The 22,576-nt window shown below is 34.9% G+C and overlaps 1 protein-coding gene across 14 annotated transcripts in view; it reads left to right on the top strand.

Moving 5' to 3' along the window:
• ZNF280D (zinc finger protein 280D) overlaps positions 1 to 22,576 on the top strand; it is a 136,855-nt gene that overhangs the window by 87,443 nt on the left and 26,836 nt on the right. For 11 of the 14 annotated variants that reach the window (XM_045067591.1, XM_045067589.1, XM_045067583.1 and 8 more), the window contains 3 exons: positions 948 to 1,066; positions 1,217 to 1,253; positions 22,506 to 22,551. In XM_045067591.1, the coding sequence (XP_044923526.1) occupies positions 948 to 1,066; positions 1,217 to 1,253; positions 22,506 to 22,551 (202 nt within the window). Of the gene's footprint in view, positions 1 to 947; positions 1,067 to 1,216; positions 1,254 to 1,378; positions 1,856 to 1,882; positions 3,077 to 22,505; positions 22,552 to 22,576 lie in introns of those variants that run through there. The other 3 variants (XM_045067592.1, XM_045067595.1, XM_045067593.1) reach the window with 3 other exon arrangements.

Raw genomic sequence — 22,576 nt, 5'->3', positions numbered from 1 at the left:
GTTACTTCCTATATGTCAGTTGTGTTAAATATTTCAAATAGCAAGTGCTACAGAGTCTGACCCAATGAGTATAAAAACTATTCCTGAATTCAACAAAAGTATCAATGGCTTTGGGAATTGTTTCCAAACATTTTTTAAAATTTATAATCACTAGAGATTGCATTTAGGAACTATAGCATTCAGTGAAGTTATGTTAAGAAACAAGGAATTTAGGCCCCAACAAGTGGACCGGTTCGCCGTGCTGGTATGCTGAGGACCAGGCTTTGGACTTCAGTAGTGAATTAACTACTTTAGTAATTACTAAATAAACTACTTTCATTAATTCAGTGTTAAATGAGAATAATGAGAATAATTAAACTAAAAATATATGGGAATACCTTTAAAACATGGTACACAATTAATGGCAGCTACAACATCATCATTAACATTTCTCTTCTAATTTTTTCATTACCTTAATAAAATACTAGACTGTACGTTCTGTTAGAGCACAGACTGTATTTTTTGGTCATCATTATAACCACAATGCAATATATAGTACAATATATATAAAGGCAGCCTCAGTAAATATATATTGAGTGAATTAATACTGTATCCTTGCTCTACAGATGAACAGAGGCACAGATAGATTGTGACTTGTTGAAATGACACAAGTTGTTGGTGAGGCCAGGTTTGGGCTATAGATCTCCTGTCACCTAGTTTTTAGCATGAGTGGTAAAAGTTTATAAAACAAAAATACTTTCTGTAAATAAATGGTAGCATAATTTGAATATGGCTATTCCATTTTCTAGAGAATCATTTCAGTTATGTCAAGTTTTATAACAAAAATGAGAGTGACAGTTATGACATAAAAACCAAATTATAGAAAAATAATCATTGAACTTGTATATGGATTTTTATAAAAGATGAAAACATTTTCTTTTATACTATTTGCTTTTTTTTTTTTATAGGGGCATTACTCTAGTGTGCCTTAATTGTGATTTCATTGCTGATGTTTCTGGCTTAGATATTATGGCCACACACTTAAGTCAACATGAAACTCATACTTGTCAAGTTGTATTAGAGAAAGGTATGTATATATAATTGTATTGCTTTGGATTTTTTATATTTATTCCAGTATTTTTGGTCAGCCACAATATGAGCTCTTTACTAAATCGTTATTCTCACTCACTATATTTCATGTGCTCTTTTAAATATAAAACTTTTCTTCTAATTTCAGTTTCTGTTTGTATCCCAACTTCTGAACATCTTTCTGAGTAAGTTTAATTTTTAATTCAGTGCATTTTACTTTGGTGGATTTTAGCACTACTGCATTTTAAAATGTATCATTAAAAGAAATGAAAAATATTAAAGTATTTTGTTTGTTTGTTTGTTTTTAAAGCTGCTTGTTGAAATAGGTTCCTGCTCTTTGGAGCTCGTGACCTGGTGCAAGACAAGTTGGAATTTCCTAAGTTCAAAGTTCTGAGATGTTTTCTTACACAAAGGCAGTTAAGCAGCCAAGTTCATGACACTAGCTCTCATTATTCAGCAAATTTCAGCTTCAAATGGGACTAGATTCTTATTCCACCTTATCTTTGTGTCAGGTTGACATATCTTAACATACTTTTTTTTAATGTTTTTTTTTTTTTTTTTTAATTCCCCCAGTTGGCTCTCTCCAAAAATAACTTTTGTTGCTATGGTCATTTCTTACTTTGCTTAAAATAATTTGTGTTTTTCTCTGCTGTACTTGCCTTCAGAATAATACATTCCAAATGATATGGCTGTTTGTCTAATTGTTTGTTTTGTCTGCTTTCTTAATTTCTTATAAGTCTTAAGTTTTTAGGCCAGATGATTGTCTTTTTCCTCATCCGTTGTCTGTCATTGTGCTATTTTTCTTATTTTTCAGATGCAGAGGCAGCCCAGAGATTTCAAAAAATGTCCAGGGTACACCTGGACAGTGTCCCCCTTCGACGGACACAACTGATGCCTGTTCTCTCTTTTCAAGGAATGTGAATAATTTGACTGTGGGACCTGCTCTAGGTTGTGGTCTCAAGAAATCAGAGTTTGGGGAGACTCCCTTCCTTCATGGCTGGCCTCCTGCCAGGCTGATGATGATTTAACCAGAGATGGTTTCAAGCCCCACCAAATTGAGCACAACATCCCACTGGGGGCTTTGGCTCTTGATCTTAAGCTTGTGGGTCACTTGTGGCCAAGAAAACCCCATCAGATCATTGCTTCAACATCCAAGTTGAAGTGTATTCATTTTGGCTGCTGCCTTTTAATCTTCATCTAGCATGAATGCAGTCCAAGAAATACAAAAGCTCTCTGGTTGTTAGGAAACCATGGTTATTTTCATGTCCTTGGAACAACAGGTCTCTAAAATTATGTTCCAAATTGCAGTTATTTTTCTATCATTTAAAATATATTGCCCAGTACTAACCTTCTAGTTTTTTAGGAATACCAATTCTCAGATTTTTGAATTTTAAAAAATTTAATTTTGGTAACTTGGTTTTATGTTCTCCAAATTTACTGATGTCTATTTTATGATGTCTATTTTTATATTCTTTTCTTTAAAACTGTTGTTTAGTGTTTGCTTTGTTTTGTTAAGAACTCCAAGAAATTCTTTGGGATACTCTACAGATTCCCTTATAGCTGCCTATTTATAGTTTTTTATTTTGGCTGTTGTTCAGACCATTCAACATTATTATATCCTCTGTCTTACTTTGGGATTATTATTATCAATATTATCTTAATAATTGTGGATTTTAAAGTGTAAAGAATTGGCAAAACCTCTTCTTGCAGACCTTAAAGCAAGTTTTGAAGTCACATATTTGTACATCTGATACATAATAGCCACTTAATAATTAATGTAGTCTCTTGGGGTAAAAGTAACATTAGAAATTATGGGGGCCAGTAATGTAGTTGTGGTATATATATATAGATAGAGATAGATAGATATATATATACATACATATGTGTGTGTATATATATCCTCATATATATATTTTAAGAATATGACATTTGTTTTAGTTATATTAAATATAGATCTACTAAATAATTTTGATGCTATTAATTTCTTTTAATAAAAAATTGTATTGTTTAAGTGCCTCAGGAATTATTTACTCGTAAAGAATTCATACAAAAGGGACGCCTGGGTGGCTCAGTTGGTTAAGCAGCTGCCTTCGGCTCAGGTCATGATCCCAGCGTCCTGGGATCGAGTCCCACATCGGGCTCCTTGCTCCGCAGGGAGCCTGCTTCTCCCTCTGACTCTGCCTTCCACTCTGTCTGCCTGTGCTCGATCTCGCTCGCTTTCTCTCTGACAAATAAATAAATAAAATCTTAAAAAAAAAAAAAGAATTCATACAAAAGCTATAGGTTTATCATATAAATAGGAGGATTGCTTTAATTATTTTCTGGAGGCCTACAAACTGAAAGCTGTATCTACTTAATACACCTTATATTTTTTCCTCCAGAACAATTGAAAGGTCACTATACTATACCAATTTCTTGACTCTTAAAGACAAGCAAAATGCCTTTTGTGATCTTACCTGCTGTGAGGACAGGCAGGCTCTGAAAGTATGACTCAGTTACGTTTTTTACTCTAAAATAGAACTTCTTTCATTTTACTTTAAAAGAAATTTAAAGCCAATTTTGATGACTACATATTATGTAATGTGCTCCTTGCAAATAATAATCAAAAAAAGCTGAATCCACTAGTCTTAAATTTCCCAACTAATTATTACTGTAAATGAATGGTTTTCCAAAAGCTTCCAAAGTGACTTGTTTCTTAATAAGTGGACCTGGTGATATACTAATCTTTATTTCCTTATCTCTAGGATGTTTTGTCATTCACCCTCTTTCTACCCAATTTTAAAAAATGTTTTAAAATTTTACCCAGAGGCAACAACTTCCTTCCATTTGTAACAGAAGTTTCTTTTTCATTTACAAATCCTTGCTCAAAAATACGATAAACTACATTCTTGTTGAACTCCTACAGTGTAGGAGTATTGGTTTGTGTTCTTTCCTAGGACTCTATTTTATAGTATTATCAAGTTCATTTTCTTAAATTTTAAACTCTTAAAAGTTCTATCACATATAACTTCCTTATTAAGAAGTTGGTATAAATAAAACACTTAAGGCAGTTGGTACAAAATTTTCTTGCAATAGGTAGTTGGTTGAATTTTAATTTGGTGCTGATGATGAGTTTAGTTTGGGTCTGATCCCTCCTTTTTTTTTTTTTTTAAGATTTTATTTATTTATATGAGAGAGAGAGCAAGTAAGAGAGAGCATGAGCAGGTAGAAGGTCAGAAGGAGAAATAGACTGCCTGCGGAGCTTGGAGCCTAATGCGGGACTAGATCCCAGAACTCTGGGATCACGACCTGAGCTGAAGGCCATCTCTTAACCCACTGAGCCACCCAGGTGCCTGGGCCTGATCCCTCCTTACCATCAAGTTTATTTACCTGATCAGAAATTGTCATTTCATGCATGTGTGTCTTTGGTTACTGCCAAATAAAAAGTGAAGTTGGTTTTATTTGAATCCATTACCATTCTTAGAAAAAATGACTCCTAAACTATAGAGACTTAGGATTCTTGCCATATTTTTGTCATATTTTGGTAAAATATGACTGCTTCAGGCCTCATTTATTTATTCAGTGATTTCTTGAACATCTACTTTGTGCCTAGCACCATTGTAGGTGCTAGAAAAATGGACTGAAATCTCTCCTCCTCAAGCTCATGTTTTATTTAATGCTGAAAGACAGACAATAAAAAGTAAATAAAACACGCAGTTTGTTAGATTGTGGTCAGAACTGTAGAGGAAAATAAAGTAGGGAAGGGGGATAGGAGTACAGGCTGAGATTAGGGATGCTTCCATTTAAAACGTGGTAGTCAGAGAAGGCCTCACTGAGACATGATATCTGAGTAAAGACCTGAAGAACTGCAAGGAAACTAGGTTAGCCATAAATGAGTGAGCAAGAGAGAATAGTAGGAGATGGGGGCTGTGAGGTGATGTGGGCCATGTATGAATTTGGCTTTAACTCTGATATAAGAAGCCATTCATTAGAGGATTTTCAGTAGTGAGTCTTGTATACCTCAGTAAAAACTACAGTCAACAAAAAACCATAAGTAGAGAAGAGTGCTTATATTACTTTAGCCCCTGTCTTGAAAATGAACTATAGAAGACCAAGGGCAAAATCAGGGAAATTAGTTGGGGAGCTATTGTAATACTCTGGCAGGAGATGCAGGGGATTGATTAGGCTAGGCAGCTAGCAGTGTGGATGATAGAGGTTTGATTTTTTATATGTTTTGAATTTGTTGATAGTGTGAATGTGAAATAAGGTAAAATGTTGAGAGTGACATCATAGTTATTAATCTAAGCAAGTGGGAAAATGGTATTGATATTAATTGAATTGGGGAAGACTAGGAAGAATAAATTTGGAAGGGAAGATGAAGACTTTGGCTTGGGGCATGTTTCAGTTTGAGAGGCCTGTTAGATATCCAAATGGAGATGCCATAGTCATTCATTTATATGAACTTAGGGGAATGTTCTCGGCTATAAATACCACGGAACATTTTTAAGTGTAATGGGAATGAAGTCAAGTAAAACCAGGGAAATGTGAAAAAAATCGGTATATCACTGTCAATATCTTGGTTATGATTTTGCACTATAATTTTGTAAGATGTTATCATAAACTGGACAGAAGGTGCATGGAGTCTCTATGTTGTTTCTTAAAACTACATGGAATATAAAATTTTCCCAAAACAAATGTTAAATTAAGAAAAAGTTGTGGGACTGTATGAGATTACCAAGGGACATATAGAACTAGAGAGAAGGTAAGGTCCACAGATTGAACTCTGGGGAATCTGACAAGAGGGTTAGGGAGATGAAAAGTTATTGGCAGAGGAAACTAAGCAGGAGTGGCCAGTGATGTAAAGGGAAAACCAGGGCAGTGATGGTGTCTTTTTTGTAAAATATGAGTGCAGACATGTTGTAGAGTTCTGGGATTCTTTATTCAATATTGGTTATGCATATGTGTTAAACATAAAACATATGTGTTTAAATTTGTTCTTAGGAGATCAGTACAGAATGCCACATATCTGTATCTCTGGTAGCAGAAACTTTTGGCCTTAAAAAAACTAAATGTCCATGTTACTCCTCAGCACTTCTAACTTCCTACAAATACTCTCATAAAAGTAATTCTCTAATTCTCTTACATTTTTACAAAAGAAAGTAACTAGGTCATTGTTTCCCAAACTCTGAATTGTGGAACTAGTGTGTCTGTAATTTTTAAACTATCTGAGGGGAAAGGTTTCCTTGGTCAAATAAATTTAGGAAATGCAAGTTAAAATTAAATAAAGTCTTTAATATAGGATTTTTCCTGCAAGATGTGGCCTGTGATTATCAACAAGAATATTTATTTGACCCTGGAATGTTTTTTCCTTCAATACTTATTAACTTTCTGACATTAATTTCCATCAGTTAGTACGTAGAATGCTGATCTAGGGGAATCATTCTTTAGATTCTCCGAATTGGGGAATAAAAAGTAATTGTGTAAGGTGTTAACTAAGATGGACTCCTAGACTTTTCTTTCATGTTTATGAATCTTCGTAAGGTAGAGTTTAATAACTGGATGCTAACAATGTACATATATTTTTAGAAATTACAGAAAATGACATCTGCTATTTATAAAATCTGAGAAATACATAACAAGGAGAGACCAGTTATTAGCATATTCTGCCTCTGAGTATAGCAGCAAGGGTTTTTTGTTTGTTTGTTTTTGGAGGATAGGGTTACCTTTCTTGATTTCACACTAAGATGTTTAAGACTCTCATATTTATTTATAGCTTCTCTTTGTTACTCCTTATGCCTACTTCATCTGTGTACCCACTTATTTACTTGAGACTATTGCTTTTTCCTGTCTTTTATTATCTGTTAAGGAGTTTCTTACATTGTAAAGTTTTCTTTCTTGCTTAAACAGTGTCAGGAGATCTTCCTTGATACGAAGATGAGAGTTTTTGCTCTTGTTTCTTTATTGATTTTCTGCTTTGATGATCTGTCTATTTCTGAGAGAGGCGTGTTAAGATCTCTAATGATTAGTGTATTCATATCAGTATGACTCTTTATCTTGATTAACAATTTTCTTATGTAATTGGCTGCTCCCGTATTGGGGGCATAGATATTTACAATTGTTAGATCATCTTGGTGGAAAGTCCCTTTAAGAATGATGTAGTGTCCTTTTGGATCTATGACTACAGTCTTTAGTTTAAAATCTAATTTGTCTGATATGAGAATCGCTACCCCAGCCTTTTTTTGAGGCCCATTGGCATGAAAGATGCTTCTCCATCCCTTCACTTTCAGTCTGGGTGTATCTTTAGGTTCAAAATGGGTCTCTTATAGACAACATATGGATGGGTCCTGTCGTTTTATCCAGTCTGCAACCCTGTGCCGTAACTGTTGATAATAACTTCTGATGATTGTTTCTACTTCCTTGGTGTTCGTTGTGATCTCTCCCTTTTCGTTCATAATTTTATGTATTTGAGCTTTCTCTCTTTTCTTTTGGATTAGTGTCGCCAATGGTTTATCAATCTTATTGATTCTTTCAAAAAAACAGCTTCTAGTTTCATGATAACGTTCTACTGTGTCTCTGGTTTCTACCTCATCGATCTCAGCTCTAATCTTGATTATTTCCCTTCTTATGTGTGGAGTTGGTTTGATTTGTTGTTGATTGTCCAGTTCTTTAAGGTGTAGAGACAGCTGCTGTGTTCTGGATTTTTCAGTTTTTTTGAGGGAGGCTTGGATGGCTATGTATTTCCCCCTTAGGACCGCCTTTGCTGTATCCCATAGGTTTTGGATCGAAGTGTCTTCATTGTCATTGGTTTCCATGAATTGTTTCAGTTCTTCCTTGATCTCCTGGTTGATCCAAGCATTCTTAAGCAAGGTGGTCTTTAGCTTCCAGGTGTTTGAGTTCCTTCAGAACTTTTCCTTGTGATTGAGCTCCAGTTTCAAAGCATTGTGATCTGAGAATGTGCAGGGAATAGTCTCAGTCTTTTGGTATTGGTTGAGTCCTGATTTGTGACCCAGTATGTGGTCTCTTCTGGAGAAAGTTCCATGTGCACTTGAGAAGAATGAGTATTCTGTTGTTTTAGGGTGGAATGTTCTATATATATCTATGAGGTCCATCTGGTCCAATGTGTCATTCAATGCTCTTGTTTCTTTATTGATTCGAAGATGAGAGTTTTTATACCCAGCTCTTCATTAAACCCTCTCAGAGGGTTAAAAGGGACAGTGGTTGAACAGCACAGGCTCTGCAGTTGATTGCTTAGTGTGGTGTTCCTATCCTGCTGTTTATTAGGGTATGTGTGAGTTTGGGTAGATTACCAGACATTTGTGCCCATTCATCATTTGTAAAACACAGATAACAGTACTTGCTCATAAAGCGTTGAGGGAATTAAATGAATTAGTATATGCGTAAAGTACTTAGAAAGTAGTTGGCACATAGGAAGTGCTCTACACGTGTAAAGTTATCATTTTTACTATTGTTATATTAATACTGACTGTTCATGATTTGATTTCTGCCTGTATTTTATTCATCTTAGAATAACTTCAGTTTTCAATTGGAGCTTCCCATACCATTTCACAGATCACTTTTTTCTCTCTCTCTCTTTTTTAATTGACATATAATGTATTATTAGCCCCAGGGGTACAGGTCTGTGAATCGCTAGGTTTACACACTTCACAGCACTCACCATAGCACATACCCTCCCCAATGTCCATAATCCAACCACCCTCTCCCTACCCACCTACCCCTGGCAACCCTCAGTTTGTTTTGTGAGATTAAGAGTCTCTTGTGGTTACACAGATCACTTTTGTTAACTTTCTTTTTCTAACCCTGTGTGTGTGTGTGTGTGTGTATGTTTGGAGTTATTTTTTTTTTAGAGGGTTTTAATCAACCTTTATAGGAGCATAATATATGCATTTTTAAAAAGATTCTATTTTTTTATTTTTTATAAACATATAATGTATTTTTTAAAGGATTCTATTTATTTATTTATTTGACAGAGAGAGAGATCACAAGTAGGCAGAGAGGCAGGCAGAGAGAGAGGAGGAAGCAGGCTCCCCGCCGAGCAGAGAGCCCGATGCGGGGCTTGATCCCAGGACCCTGGGACCATGACCTGAGCTGAAGGCAGAGGCTTTAACCCACTGAGCCACCCAGGCGCCCCCATTTAATGTATTTTTATCCCCAAGGGTACAGGTCTGTGAATCACCAGGTTTACACACTTCGCAGCACTCACCATAGCACATACCCTCCCCAGTGTCCATAACCCCATCCCTCTCTCCCAAACCCTCTCCCCCCAGCAACCCTCAGTTTGTTTTGTGAGATTAAGAGTCACTTATGGTTTATCTCCCTCCCAGTCCCATCTTGTTTCATTCATTCTTCTCCTACCCCCTTCACCCCCCATGTTGCATCTCCACTTCCTCATATCAGGGAGATCATATGAAGTTGTCTTTCTCCGATTGACTTATTTTGCTAGGCATGATACTCTCTAGTTCCATCTACGTCATTGCAAATGGCAAGATTTCATTTCTTTTGATGGCTGCATAGTATTCCATTGTGTATATATACCACATCTTCTTTATCCATTCATCTGTTAATGGGCATCTAGGTTCTTTCCATAGTTTGGCTATTGTAGACATTGCTGCTCTAAACATTCAGGTGCACGTGCTCCTTCGGATCACTGGAGTTACTATCGAAGCAAACATTAGTCATGCCATAAATTTTTTTGTTATCTAAAGCTCTCCAAACTTCTACTGTTAGAGAATGTCTATGAATGCTCCTATGTTCATTTTAGTCATAACTGTATTTTTCCCCTAATTATACTGCCTTATACTAACTGCAGTATGGTTCATCTCATATTTTCAGTCCACCTTTCTGGTTTTGAGGTCCTTCTACAGCCTCACTCTAGTCTTTTTGGAATTTGACTACCTGAAAGAGTTGACTCTTTTCTGCAAACTTGGGAGAAGCTACTGTGCCTCTCCTATTCTATGTCACTTCTTCAAATACAGAAACCTATTGTTTTTAATCCTCCACACTGAAAAATATCTGTACCACTGTGAAGTATGGTGTCGTAAAAGGAGTGCAGCTTTGGAATAAGGTAGTCCTAGGTTTAAATCCTAGTTGGGTGTCTATCCAGCTTGTTGAGCCTCAGCTTCCTCATCAGTGAAAGGTCCGTAATTAAAGTCTGTGCGGGGTAGTTTTAAGAAATAGAGATTAGGTATGGAAATTAAATTAGTTAAATTATTAAATAATTGAAGGTATTTAGTTATATAATTAAAATTACTTAGCATTGGCCTGACAAAAAGTACTTAATAACTGCGTGTTGTTGCCATGGCTGCTTCAGCTACTGCTGCTGTCACTACTCCTACTATGATGGCTCTTCCTGTTCCTGCTCCAGCTGTTACTGCTATTACTGCTGTTAATACTGCAATTACCGCTACTACTGATGACAGAAGACCCTGGGAACAGCCTATCAGTGGCACCTTCTCGTCACTGAGAATTTTAATGCAATCCATCTGCACTGTAGTTATTTGAAATTTTGGTTTACAGTTTCCAGGTCACGCAGTCCATTGCTGTCAACTGCCACACGATTGGCTCTTCACTGCAGGGCTTCAGTCTCATGTGTCTGATGTATTCTCCAGTGTGAGATAGAGCTAGAGACTATGAAATAATGTTCTTGTTTGAAACCAGTACATAATACTCTCTGTTGAGGAGGAAAACAATCCTTTTGAGCTTACAGAAAACCCTTTTTAAAGAACACTTTTAAAATTATTACCATGCATTCACTTTCTGACTTAGTCAGTATTACTAGGCTTATGGCAATGTGTGATTCTGCCAATTAGCAGTACTAACGTGGTCATTCCTTTTGTAGACCTTTGAAATGATTTTAAAAATTGCTTTTCTCAGGTGTTAGATCATAATTCAATCATGGAATTGTACTTTTCTATTTGTTTCACCCTTATTTCTATTTTCTTCTTCCTCTACCTTCTCCAATACATCTATCTGAGTATATTAATTGTAACAGAATAGAAGTAAAATTTTAGGTTTTGCAAGGTTTTTTTTCTTTTTCTTTTTAAAAAAATTTAAATTTTAGTTAGTTTACATACAGAGCAATACTGGTTTCAGGAGTAGCATTGTGTGATTCATCACTTACATGCAACACCCAGTGCTCAAACAAGTGCCCTTCTTAATACCCATCACCCATCTAGCCCATCCCTCCACCCAACTCCCTCCATCAACCCTCAGTTTGTTATCAACTGTTAAGAGTCTCTTATGGTTTGTTTCCCTCTCTCCTTTTTCCCCTCCCTTCCCATTTGTTCACTTGATTTCTTCCTTACATTCCTCATAGGAGTGAAATCATATAGTATTTGTCTTTGTCTGATTTACTTATTCACTTAGCATAATACACTTTAGCTCCATCCACATTGTTGCAAATGGCAAGATTGTATTCTTTTTGATGGCTAGTAATATTCCATTAGATATATATATATATATATATATATATATATATATATATATATATATCCTTCTTTATCCAATCATGAGCTGATGAACATTTGGGCTCTCTCCATATTTTGGCTATTATTGATAATGCTGCTATAAACATCAAGGTGCATGTACCCTTCATATCTTTATTTTTGTACCCTTTGGGTAAATACCTAGTAGTGCAATTGCTGAGTCATAGAGTTGTTCTATTTTTAACTTTTTGAGGAACCTCCATACTGTTCTCCAGAATGGCTGCCCCAGGTTGCATTCCCACGAACAGTATAAAAGGATTCCCCTTTCTCTGCATCCTTGCCAACACCTGTTGTTTCTTGTGCTGTTAATTTTAGCCATTCTGACAGGTTTGAGGTGATAGCTCATCTTGTTTTTGATTTGTATTTCCTTGATGATGAATGATGTTGAGCATCTTTTCATATATATGCTGGCCATCTGGATGTCTTCTTTGGAAAAATTTCTGTTCATGCCTTCTGCTCATTTCTTAACTGGATTATTTGCTTTTTGGGATGTTGAGTTTGATAAGTTCCGTATAAATTTTAGATACTAACCCTTTGTCAGATATGACATTTACAAATATCTTCTCCCATTTTGTAGGCTTTTAGTTTTGTTGCTTCCTTCTCCATGCAGAGGTTTTTTTATTTTGGTGAAGTTCCAGTAGTTTATTTTTGCCTGCCTTTGGCAATGTGTCCAGTAAGAAATTGCTGCAGCTAGGGTCAAAGAGGTTGCTGCCTATGTTCTCCTCTAGGTTTTTATGGTTTCCTGTCTTACATGTAGGTCTTTCATCCATTTTGAATTTATTTTTGTGTAACACAGTAGTCCAGTTTCATTCTTCTGCATGTTGTTGTCTAGTTTTCCGAACACTGTTTGTTGAAGAAACTATTTTTCTGTTGGATATTCTTTCCTGCTTTGTTGGAGATGAATTGACCATATAGTTGTGGATCCATTTCCAGGTTTTATCTTCTGTTCCATTGATCTGTGTGTCTGTTTTTATGCTAATACCATACTGTCTTGATGACTACAGCTTTCTTTGTAATATAGCTTGAAATCCGGAAATGTGGTACCTCCAGCTTTCGTTTTCTTTTTCCAAGATTCGTTTGGTTTTTAAGGATCTTTTGTGGTTCCATCCAAATTTTTGGATTGTTTGTTCTAGCTCTTTGAAAAATGCTATCAGTATTTTGATGGGAATTGCATTAAAGGTGTAGATTGCTTTGGGTAGTATAGACATTTTAACAATGTTTGTTTTTCCAATCTGTGAGCATGGAATGTTTTTCCATTTCTTTGTGTCCTCTTCAACTTCTTTCGTCACTGTTTTTATAGTTTTCTGAATACCGATCTTTTACCTCTTTAGTTAGGTTTATTCCTAAGTATCTTACTGGTTTTGTGCAATTGCCAAATGGGATCGATTTCTTTTTCTGATTTCTTGTTGGTGTACAGATATGCAACATTTTTGTAAGGCAATTTTATATCCTGCGACTTGCTGTATTCATAGATTGAATCAAGTTCTAGCAATTTTTTGGATGCCTTCTATTTCTTTTTGTTGTCTGATTGTTGAGACTGAAACTTCTAGTACTATGTTAAATAGTAATGGTGAAAGTGGACATCCTTGTCTTGTTCCTGACTGTAAGGGAAAGGCTTTCCGTTTTTCCTCACTGAAGATGATATTAGCTGTAGGATTTCATATAAGGCTTTTATGATGTTGAGGTATGTTTCATCTATCCCTACACAAGGTTAATTTTCTTGACAGAAAGTTTAGGTTAGAAAGATATTTCCCTCTAACATATCATAGATATTTCCCTCTAACATATTATGAGTCCATAGTAAATCCATAAAGTGTCAAACTTGGAAAACTGGGCTACTTAACCAGTTGTCTCTTTTATTGATTAAATCAAACGTCCTGAAAGCCACAATTTGAAGTGATTTTAAAAGTTGGTCCAGTTCTCTCAGCTTACCTCCAAGTTTGTTCTTAGCAAAGTACAATGGGAGGACACTGACTGAAGTCAAAATATCAGTTCAAGACACATCTCTCTCACTAATTTTATGTTCATATTACTTCAGTTTCTTCATTTTTGAAATGCAATTAAAAATAATCTTGGTTGGCTGTCAGTTAAGCTTCCAACTTGAGCTCCACATGGGCATGGAGCCTGCTTAAGATTCCTTCTCTCCTTCTGCCCTCCCCCACTAATTTACATGCATGTGTGCTCTCTCTAATAATAATCTTTACATTGTTGTTTAGAAGATTTAAAAAATGTAGAATATTTTACAAATAAAAATTTTTGTTATATTGTGTTAAATACCCTTAATTTAAGGAGTACTAGGAAGGAATGAAAACAAAACTGACTTTCCTTGAAACTGAGTTCCTCTGTCTTATTTCAGAATGGCTAGAGTTTTATACTTAGCACCAGCTGTAACTGCATAGCTCTTTAATAGTGTAATATAAATAACCCTTCCGTATATCCCTTGACCCAGAACATTGATTCCTTGCCTTTTGTGTGCAAGACTCCATATCAAGTGCTAGAAATGGAAATATGAATAAGACATGGTTTATGCCATCAGAGTAATTACAGAATAAGGCAGTCAGAATTGTAGACACTGAATCCATATCTTCACAGGGCCCATGGTACACTGATTTCACAATGAGTTAAACACTAATACCATGTATATATTACATTAAGTGATTTTTGTGAAATGCTATACCAGTAGAGAATCTGGACTTGTTTCCAAAGACAAATATCACTATTATATCATTCTAAACTATACCAGTAAGTCATTAATTATCTTTCATAACTGCAAGCAGTAAGTTAACTCTTTTAGAAGTAGAATGGCAACATTTTTAATAAGTTTTACATTTAAGAATACTATTTCTCTTCAAAAATGTTTACTTCCATTGAATACTATGATCATTGAAGAATATGTAAGAAGTCATTCCATTATTTCCCTGTGAAATTCTGAAATTATTTGAACGGATTAGTCATTCTGAACATAATATAATCTAAGTTGGAGAATCTTAAGTATTCAAAGTGGTCAGTGTCTTCATTTCATATATTTTATTTAGCAGGAAAAAAAGAGATCTCATCTGTGAGATATGCAGAATTTATTTGGGGCTTGTTTCCTTCTCTAAACTAAAAAAAATTTTATTTGAGTATAGTTGATACACAATGTTACATTAGTTTCAGATGTACAACATATGGTGATTCAGTTTCTCTGTATGTTATGCTGTGCTCACCAGAAGTGTAGCTGCCATCTGTCACCAGACAACATTATTGCAATATCATTGACTGTATTTTTCATGCTGTGCCTTTTATTTCTATGACTTATTTCTTTGATAATTGGAAGCCTGGATCTCCCACTCCCCTTCACCCATTTTGCCCATTCCCCATCCCATTCCCCTCTAGCAACCATTAATTTGTTCTCTATATAGGTCTGATTCTGCTACTTGCTCATTTTCCTTTATTCATTAGTTTTTTAGATTCCTCATATGAATGAAATCATACAGTATTTGTCTTTCTCTGACTTATTTCACTTAGCCTGGTACCCTTTAGGTCCATCCATGTTGTCACAAGTGGTAAAATCTCATCCTTTATGGCTGTGTAGGATTCTATTGTGTGTGTGTGTGTGTGTGTGTGTGTATAACCCCTTCATTATCCATTCTATATTGGTGGATACTTGGTTTGCTTCCATATCTTTGGTGTTATAAATTATGTCCAATGAACATAGGGATACATACATCTTTTCAAATAATGTTTTTGTTTTCTTTGGGTAAATAGTCAGTGAAATTATTGGATCATGTGGTAATTCTATTTTTAAATATTTTGAAGAATCTTTATACTGTTTTCTTTTTTTTTTAATAGTTTATTTATTTATTTGACAGACAGAGATCACAAGTAGGCAGAGAAGCAGCCAGAGAGAGAGGAGGAAGCAGGCTTCCCGCTGATCAGAGAGCCCAATGTGGGGCTCTGATCCCAGGACCCTGGGATCATGACCTGAGCTGAAGGCAGAGGCTTTAACCAACGGAGCCACCCAGGCGCCCCTTCATACTGTTTTCCACAGTGTCTGTACCAATTTACATTCCCACCAGCAGTGCACAAGGGTCCCTTTTTTTCGCATATCAACACTTATTCTTTCTTCTCTTTCTGATTTTAGCCATTCTGACAGGTGTTAAGGTGATATCTCATTGTGGTTTTGGTTTGCATTGCCCTGATGATAAGTGATACTGAGTATCTTTTTATGTGACTGTTTGTCTTCTGTATGTCTGCTTTGGAAAAATGTCCAGGTTCTCTGCCCATTTTTTAATTGGATTATTTTGTGTGGAGTTGTGTAAGTTATTTATATATTTTGAATATTAACCTTTTGCCAGATACATCATTTGTAAATATTTTCTCCCATTCAGTAGGTTGCCTTTTTTGTTTTGTTGATAGTTTCCTTCACTTCAATAAAAAACGTTTTATTTTAATAGAGTCCCAGTTGTTTATTTTTGCTTTTGTTTCCCTTGCCAAAGAAGACATATCCAGAAAAATATTGCAATGGCCAATGTCAGAGAAATTACTGCCTGTGTTCTCTTAGGGGTTTTATATGGTTTGGGGTCTCATCCTTAGGTCTTTTTTTTTTTTTTTAAATTTAAGTGGTAGAGTTTTATGAATCACCAGTTGCATATAATAACCAGTGCTCACTCCATCAAGTGCTCTCCTTAATGCCCATAACCCAATTATCCCTTCCTCCTACCCAGCATCCCTGCATGTAACTCTGTTTGTTTTCTAGAGTTCAGCATCTCTTATGGTTTGCCTTCCTCTCAATTTTCATCTTATATAATTTTTCCTTCACAGTTAGATCTTTAGTCTAGTTTTGTTGTTTTGCATGTAGCTGTCCAGTTTTTCCTACACTATTTATTGAAGAGACTGTCTTTTCTTCACTGAATATTCTTGTCTTCCTCTGTCATAGATTAATTGACCATATAAGCATGGGTTTATTTCTAGGCTATCTTTGCTTTTTTTTTTTTTTTAAGATTTTATTTATTTATTTGACAGAGAACACAAGTAGGCAGAGAGGCAGGCAGAGAAAGAGAGAGAGAGAGAAGCAGGCTCTGCACTGAGCAGAGAGCCCGATGAGGGGCTCGATCCCAGGACCCTGGGATCATGACCTGGGCCGAAGGCAGAGGCTTTAACCTGCTGAGCCACCCAGGCGCCCTGTCTAGGCTATCTTTTCTAATCCATTGATTTATGTATCTGTTTTTGTACCAATACCATACCATTTTGGTTACTACAGCTTTGTAATAGATCTTGCAGTCTGGAACTGTGATTACCTCCAACTTTGTTGTTCTTTCTCAAGATAGCTTTGGCTCTTCATTCAGGGAGTTTGTGGTTCCCTTTTCTAAACTTTTGAGATCTAACTGATTTCAGAAATAATGGGAGATCATGCCCTTAGACTTGTCTCATCCTACCACAGGCATTAATATCTCAAACCAAATCTTGAGTAATTCTAAAATAGTTTTTCCTTTTAAAAGTGGATGCAACATATTTGTCCCTGGTATATAATTGCAAGACAATAAGTAGGAGCAGTGTGTCAAAATATGGTGGTTTCTGGCAGTTTGGACTTCTTTGATATCTGTTAAGCAGAGAATGATGGGAGACCCAGTGAAATGAAAAGACAAACGAAACTAGTGCAGTTCTTCATTTACGGTACACTGTGCCAACTTCTGCCAGGGATTCTAGGGTTACTACCATTTTTTTCAGTCTTCTGGTCGTGATAGTATTTGCTTGTATATTATAAATTAAATATCCAGGACTATTTCAACATTGCCAACAAAATAACAAAATAGACCCCTAGTTTAGCATTAAAATCATCTGCCTCCACTGATGGTCTTATTTTTTCTGCTTCAAATTTTCACACTCAAATATTTTGTTTCTCTTGATTCCTGTCTCTGATCAGTTCTATCTAGAATGATTTTATACTCTATCTTGCCTAACTTTAGATCATACCTAGGTGTTCAGAAATGGGTAGATAATTTTGGATGAGACCAAATAGGGCTGGTCCTAACAGGAGTGGCCCTGCAATCAAAATTAATGGATTGTGTTTGGAAGTTGGGGGAAGTATCACAGGAAAATCTCAAAATACGGAAGATATCTAAGTGGTAATAAACTTTAAGGGCTGTGTGCTATACTCTCAAGTAGATTCTGGACAGTAAGGTTGACTCCCAACTCCACCACGTCAATAATAATAACTAACATTTATTGACCACATGTAATGTGCCAGACACTCTTCTAAGTGTTTTATATTTATTCATTCATTTAATTCTCACAAACTAATGAGATACATGCTGTTAAGAGTCCCAATTAAGTGGATATTAAGTCCACTGAGGTACAGATAAGTAATTTGCTCGTGATTGCATAGCTTCCAGGTAGAGGGCCTCAGCTTAAATTATAGCAGTCTGTCTTCAGAGACCAAACTAATACATACTGTACTCTATTGCTTCTCTGGTTGTATTTGTGGTTACAGATGTACTTCCTGCCTTGTTATGATTGGCTGAGGAACTAGATGGGACTGAGCTTCGGTGGGTTTTCACAGGAGAGTAGGCAGCAACTGAGAAACCTGTAACATTGGGACCAGAATCTAGTTTCCCAGTCTTAGAGCAATAGGTCTATGATGTATGGGCAATAGGACATTTTCAGCAAACAATGGCATGGATTGGTCTATTCATAAGATTAATTTGGCAATGATAACTCAGCATGTTTGAGAGTGGAAAACATCCAGAGGCAGAGAGATCAGTTAAGCTTTTTCACTTTTCCTGGCATGATTATAAGGGAGCCTGATTCACAGGAAAGGAATTGGCTGTGAAGAAATGCGGTGGAAATTCGAAGTAGAGCTGTCACTTTTAATCCTGGTTCTGTTACTTAATAGATTTATTACTTCAGCATGGTTAGGCCTCAGATTTTTCTTATCTACAAGATGGGGGCAGCTGGCCAATCTCTTGGGACTCAAGTCTAATTCTAATATATTGTGATATTTCTGAATTGAATTGCTGATTGATTGAAACTAAATAGTAATACAAATGGGGGGATAAAGCTCTGAATGATGACGCTGGGGTTCTCTGTTGAGAAGTGATGGTTGGAATTTTTCCTTAAGAGTGAGAATAATAAGACTGAGCCGGTCTGAGTGGTAAATATTTCTTTTAAATGTTCTTTTTCGAGGTGGTACTTACATTCTCTTGGTTTTACCTTGTTAATCATCTCCCTAAACCTTCCTCTTCTCCACTGACACTGCTTCTACTTTGCTTAAGACAGTCATTAGCTATCTCTTCTCTGGGCTTCCTGAGTGGAGCTTACCCTCTTCTAATACTCCCCTTGGTCTTTCAGATACACATCATCATACTTTCCTGTTAACTTAGCACAAACACTATATCCTGGCAATCAAGATCTTTCCTGAAGTTGCCCTTGCTATCTCTTCAATCGCATATTTGACTACTCTCCTTTGTTCCTACATTATAGTTCTATTAGACCACTCAGGTTCTCATAACACTCTTGACTTGTTTCATAATTCTTTGCTTTTGCTCTGCCTTGAATCTCCTTCCCTTGCTTTGCTAACTCCTGCTCTTCTTGCAAAACCAAGTTTACTACAGTATTCACTGCTTCCTTGCATCTTTCCCTTTTGTAGTGGCTTAGTCCTTTGAAAAGCCATTCCATCATATAGATGTTTATCTCGCCGCTTTTTTTTTTTTAAACACTTTTCACAATTCCATAAGCATTTGCTTCAACATGTTTCCTTGATGGTGAACTCCTTGATAGGAGGGACTGTGTCTTAACTTTGGACTAGAACTCTTAGCACAGTACCTGATGTATGTGCAACCCAGTAAGTGCTTAGCTCAGTTACCCTTTCCATGTATCTATTAACACCTCTCAGAACAAATGATCAGAAATGGTACACTAGATGTTTTACTATAAGTTAGTAGTTTGATGATTACTATCTTAAATTTAATCTTCACTGTCTTTTTTTTTTTTTTAATTTATTTGACAGAGATCACAGGTAGGCAGAGAGGTAGGCAGAGAGAGAGGAAGGGAAGCAGGCTCCCTGCTGAGCAGAGAGCCTGATGTGGGGCTCCATCCCAGGACACTGGGATCATGACCTGAGCGGAAGGCAGAGGCTTTAACCCACTGAACCACCCAGGCATCCATAATCTTTAATATCTTAAGTAGAAGATCTTGAGTGACTGGCTTTCCTACTGGCTTATGCAACTTTTCAGCCTTTTTAGTATGCTTACAAATATTCTTAAATTGAAGATTACATTTTAAAAATCAACACTGAATTTTGGGGCTTTTAAATGTTATTAGAAGGACAGAATATGGCCTGGCTAAAATGAATCTGAATGACTTTCCCTTTATAGCTTTTCCCTTTACCCATGGTATGTGTATTGTATGAATGAAACCTCAAAAGAAACCTCAGAAAAACACACTAATGTAGTTAACCCAGGCTTATTTTATATGTAGCCTTGGATTAGTTATGTGACTGCAGAAAAATGCAAGAAGGAGTGTTTATTTTATATTAAACTTTACACGGAAAGGATTGTCCTTTATCAGAAAGATCTGTTTCAGCAGGTTCAAATACAGAAGAAAAGTAATTTACTTGCAATCTTGATCTGTAATCATTTTGAAATTGATCACCAATCTTTCTGTTCTCTTTACACTGAAATTTTAGTGTTTGTTTTAAATGTTTTACTACATTTTTCTATTAAAAAATTATTGCAACATTTACAGGTGAAAAATTATAATTATCTAATAGCAGGTCTTTAGCTCAGAACTTTGAGCTTAGCAAATTTCACTGTCTTCTGCCAAGCAATTGAATATCTTAAATGAGGACTATTTCAGCAGGTATCTTTAATGAGTAAGAATTACAGGTAAGAACGCTTTTTTCTTTTCTAATAGTGTGAATGATATGTTAGTAGTTGTGTTAAAATTTGTTCATATTTTTAATTTGTTAATCCTAAAATATGCTTTTGTAGTTACAAAAATGTAGTGTACATTTTAGTGATGAATTTTTAACTCTGAATTGTTTTCTCAGTGAAATTTTATATAGTGTACTTTTTGCATTTTTTAAATATTTGTTTACTTAAATATTTCACTGGTTATTATAATTCTGTTCCATAAATAGAATACCAGTGTGGTTAAAGCCCCAAAATAAGATTGGTATCCTAGTCCTCTTAGTGCAAATTATTTCAATAACTTTTTTTGTTTTCATCTACCAGTTTCTTAAAGATGAAGAGTAATAAAAAAAACTCTGTCACTAACCTGTTTTGCAGAGATAGTGAGAGGCCTTAGTTTCTCCAATTGAAATACCAGCAGTAATATTAACACATGCTTAATAGCTTTCATTTTAATTGTTGCTTAAAATCAGTTTATTGGAACAGCCATATGTGAAAAATGATTAGCATGGTAATGTGTCTTTTATAAGAATGTAAGGTTGATCTTTGATAATATTTTCAACCATAAACTTGACAGGGAAATTCTCTTATAAAATATTTTTAAACTTCTTTTTGACCAGTTTGTTTCAGTTTTTCAAATTGAGTTTAAAATTTTTAACTGCTTAGAAATAAAAATCAGTTGTAGTATACAAATTTATTTTAAAACTTCATTACTCCAATGTCTACTTTTTGTTTCTTCACACTAATTCTTCATGTTTTCATATGACTTTATATATGTTATTCTTAGGACTATCATTTTCCTGTATAAATCACTAAAGACTAATGTGAAATTTCATCTTTATGAATATTGTTCACAATTAAACATTTAAAAGAATTATAAAATCTTTAATCTCCAAAATGATTGACATTTATTAATTTTGTCAGTATTTCTGCAAGTTTTATTCATCTGAATTTGTTTAGTAAGTTAGTTGTAAGTTACTATAATTCATTACCAATATAATAAAAGAATGAAAAATGACACACTCTATTTTAAATTGTTTGTAATTTCATGTAATAACTAAAAATAGATAAGTAATTTTACACAAATTATTTTTAATATCTAATAAAGCATTAGAATCTATAGACCTGTTTTTTTCAGTGTGCCCTCAGAGAATGGATAAAGATGGTTATCAACTCCGTATTTCAGCTAACCATGAGAGTAGCTTTTAGGGTAGTTGATGTTTCTATCCTACTTTAGGTCTTCATTTTTGTACATGAAATTTAAGTCAGTATAGTTGTTACTTATATTAAATATATTAACCTTTAAGTATAGTTTTAAGTGTTCATAAAGTAATGTTTCAGATCAGGTAGGCACTTGACTTAGGTAGTTTAAAATTGAGTTTAATATAATCAGTAGATAGTATTTCGTTATCAGCAGTTTCTAAAAGATCTTTTGGGAAAGATAGGTTTTATATTAGATTATTTTAGAGATGGCATATGCCTTTCTTAATGTAGTAAGTTACAATTTTTCTATTTTTAGAAACCAGGTTTAAAAAGTTGTAGTTAATATTTGAGCTATGCTTATAAAGGTTCTTAAGAGACTATATCTTTCAGAATTATAAATTATTTCTGTGATTTTGCTACCTTAATTGTAATAAATATCAAAATAGCTTTATATTGAATTTCACAGTAGATAAAATTTCTCTCACTTTTTAAGCTCTATAATAGTAAATATTTGTGCATATTATATATTAAGCATACAACCTTTTATTTTTTAAAGAGTAATTCTTTTTTGGAAATGATTTTACTAATATATTATGTCTTTTATTTATAATTGTATTTAACATAGAGAAAAATTCTTAAGTGCTCTTGTTTTTAGAAAAGAAGGAAATACATGCCTGTGTTGATTTCTTTAGCACATTTATTGACTCTACTGTTTATTTTTCCCCTAATATATATAAAGGTCATTTACAATTCTACATTAGTTTAAATTCACATCATAATTATTTTAAGCATGCAGAAAAGAAGTGTTGCATATTTTCCATTGTAAATATAAAATAAAGTATTCAATACTTATTTTGTTTTCAAGATTAAAAAATGAAGCTCCCACTAAGGAACAAGAACCTGTGTCTGAGGTAAATTTTGTTTTACCTGTACCTT

Source organism: Mustela putorius, unplaced genomic scaffold (assembly GCF_011764305.1).
Source record: "Mustela putorius furo isolate JIRA1106 unplaced genomic scaffold, ASM1176430v1.1 tig00003896_pilon_pilon_pilon, whole genome shotgun sequence".
In the NCBI taxonomy this organism is placed as follows: domain Eukaryota; kingdom Metazoa; phylum Chordata; class Mammalia; order Carnivora; family Mustelidae; genus Mustela; species Mustela putorius.
This window is presented reverse-complemented; position numbering and strand designations above follow the sequence as displayed.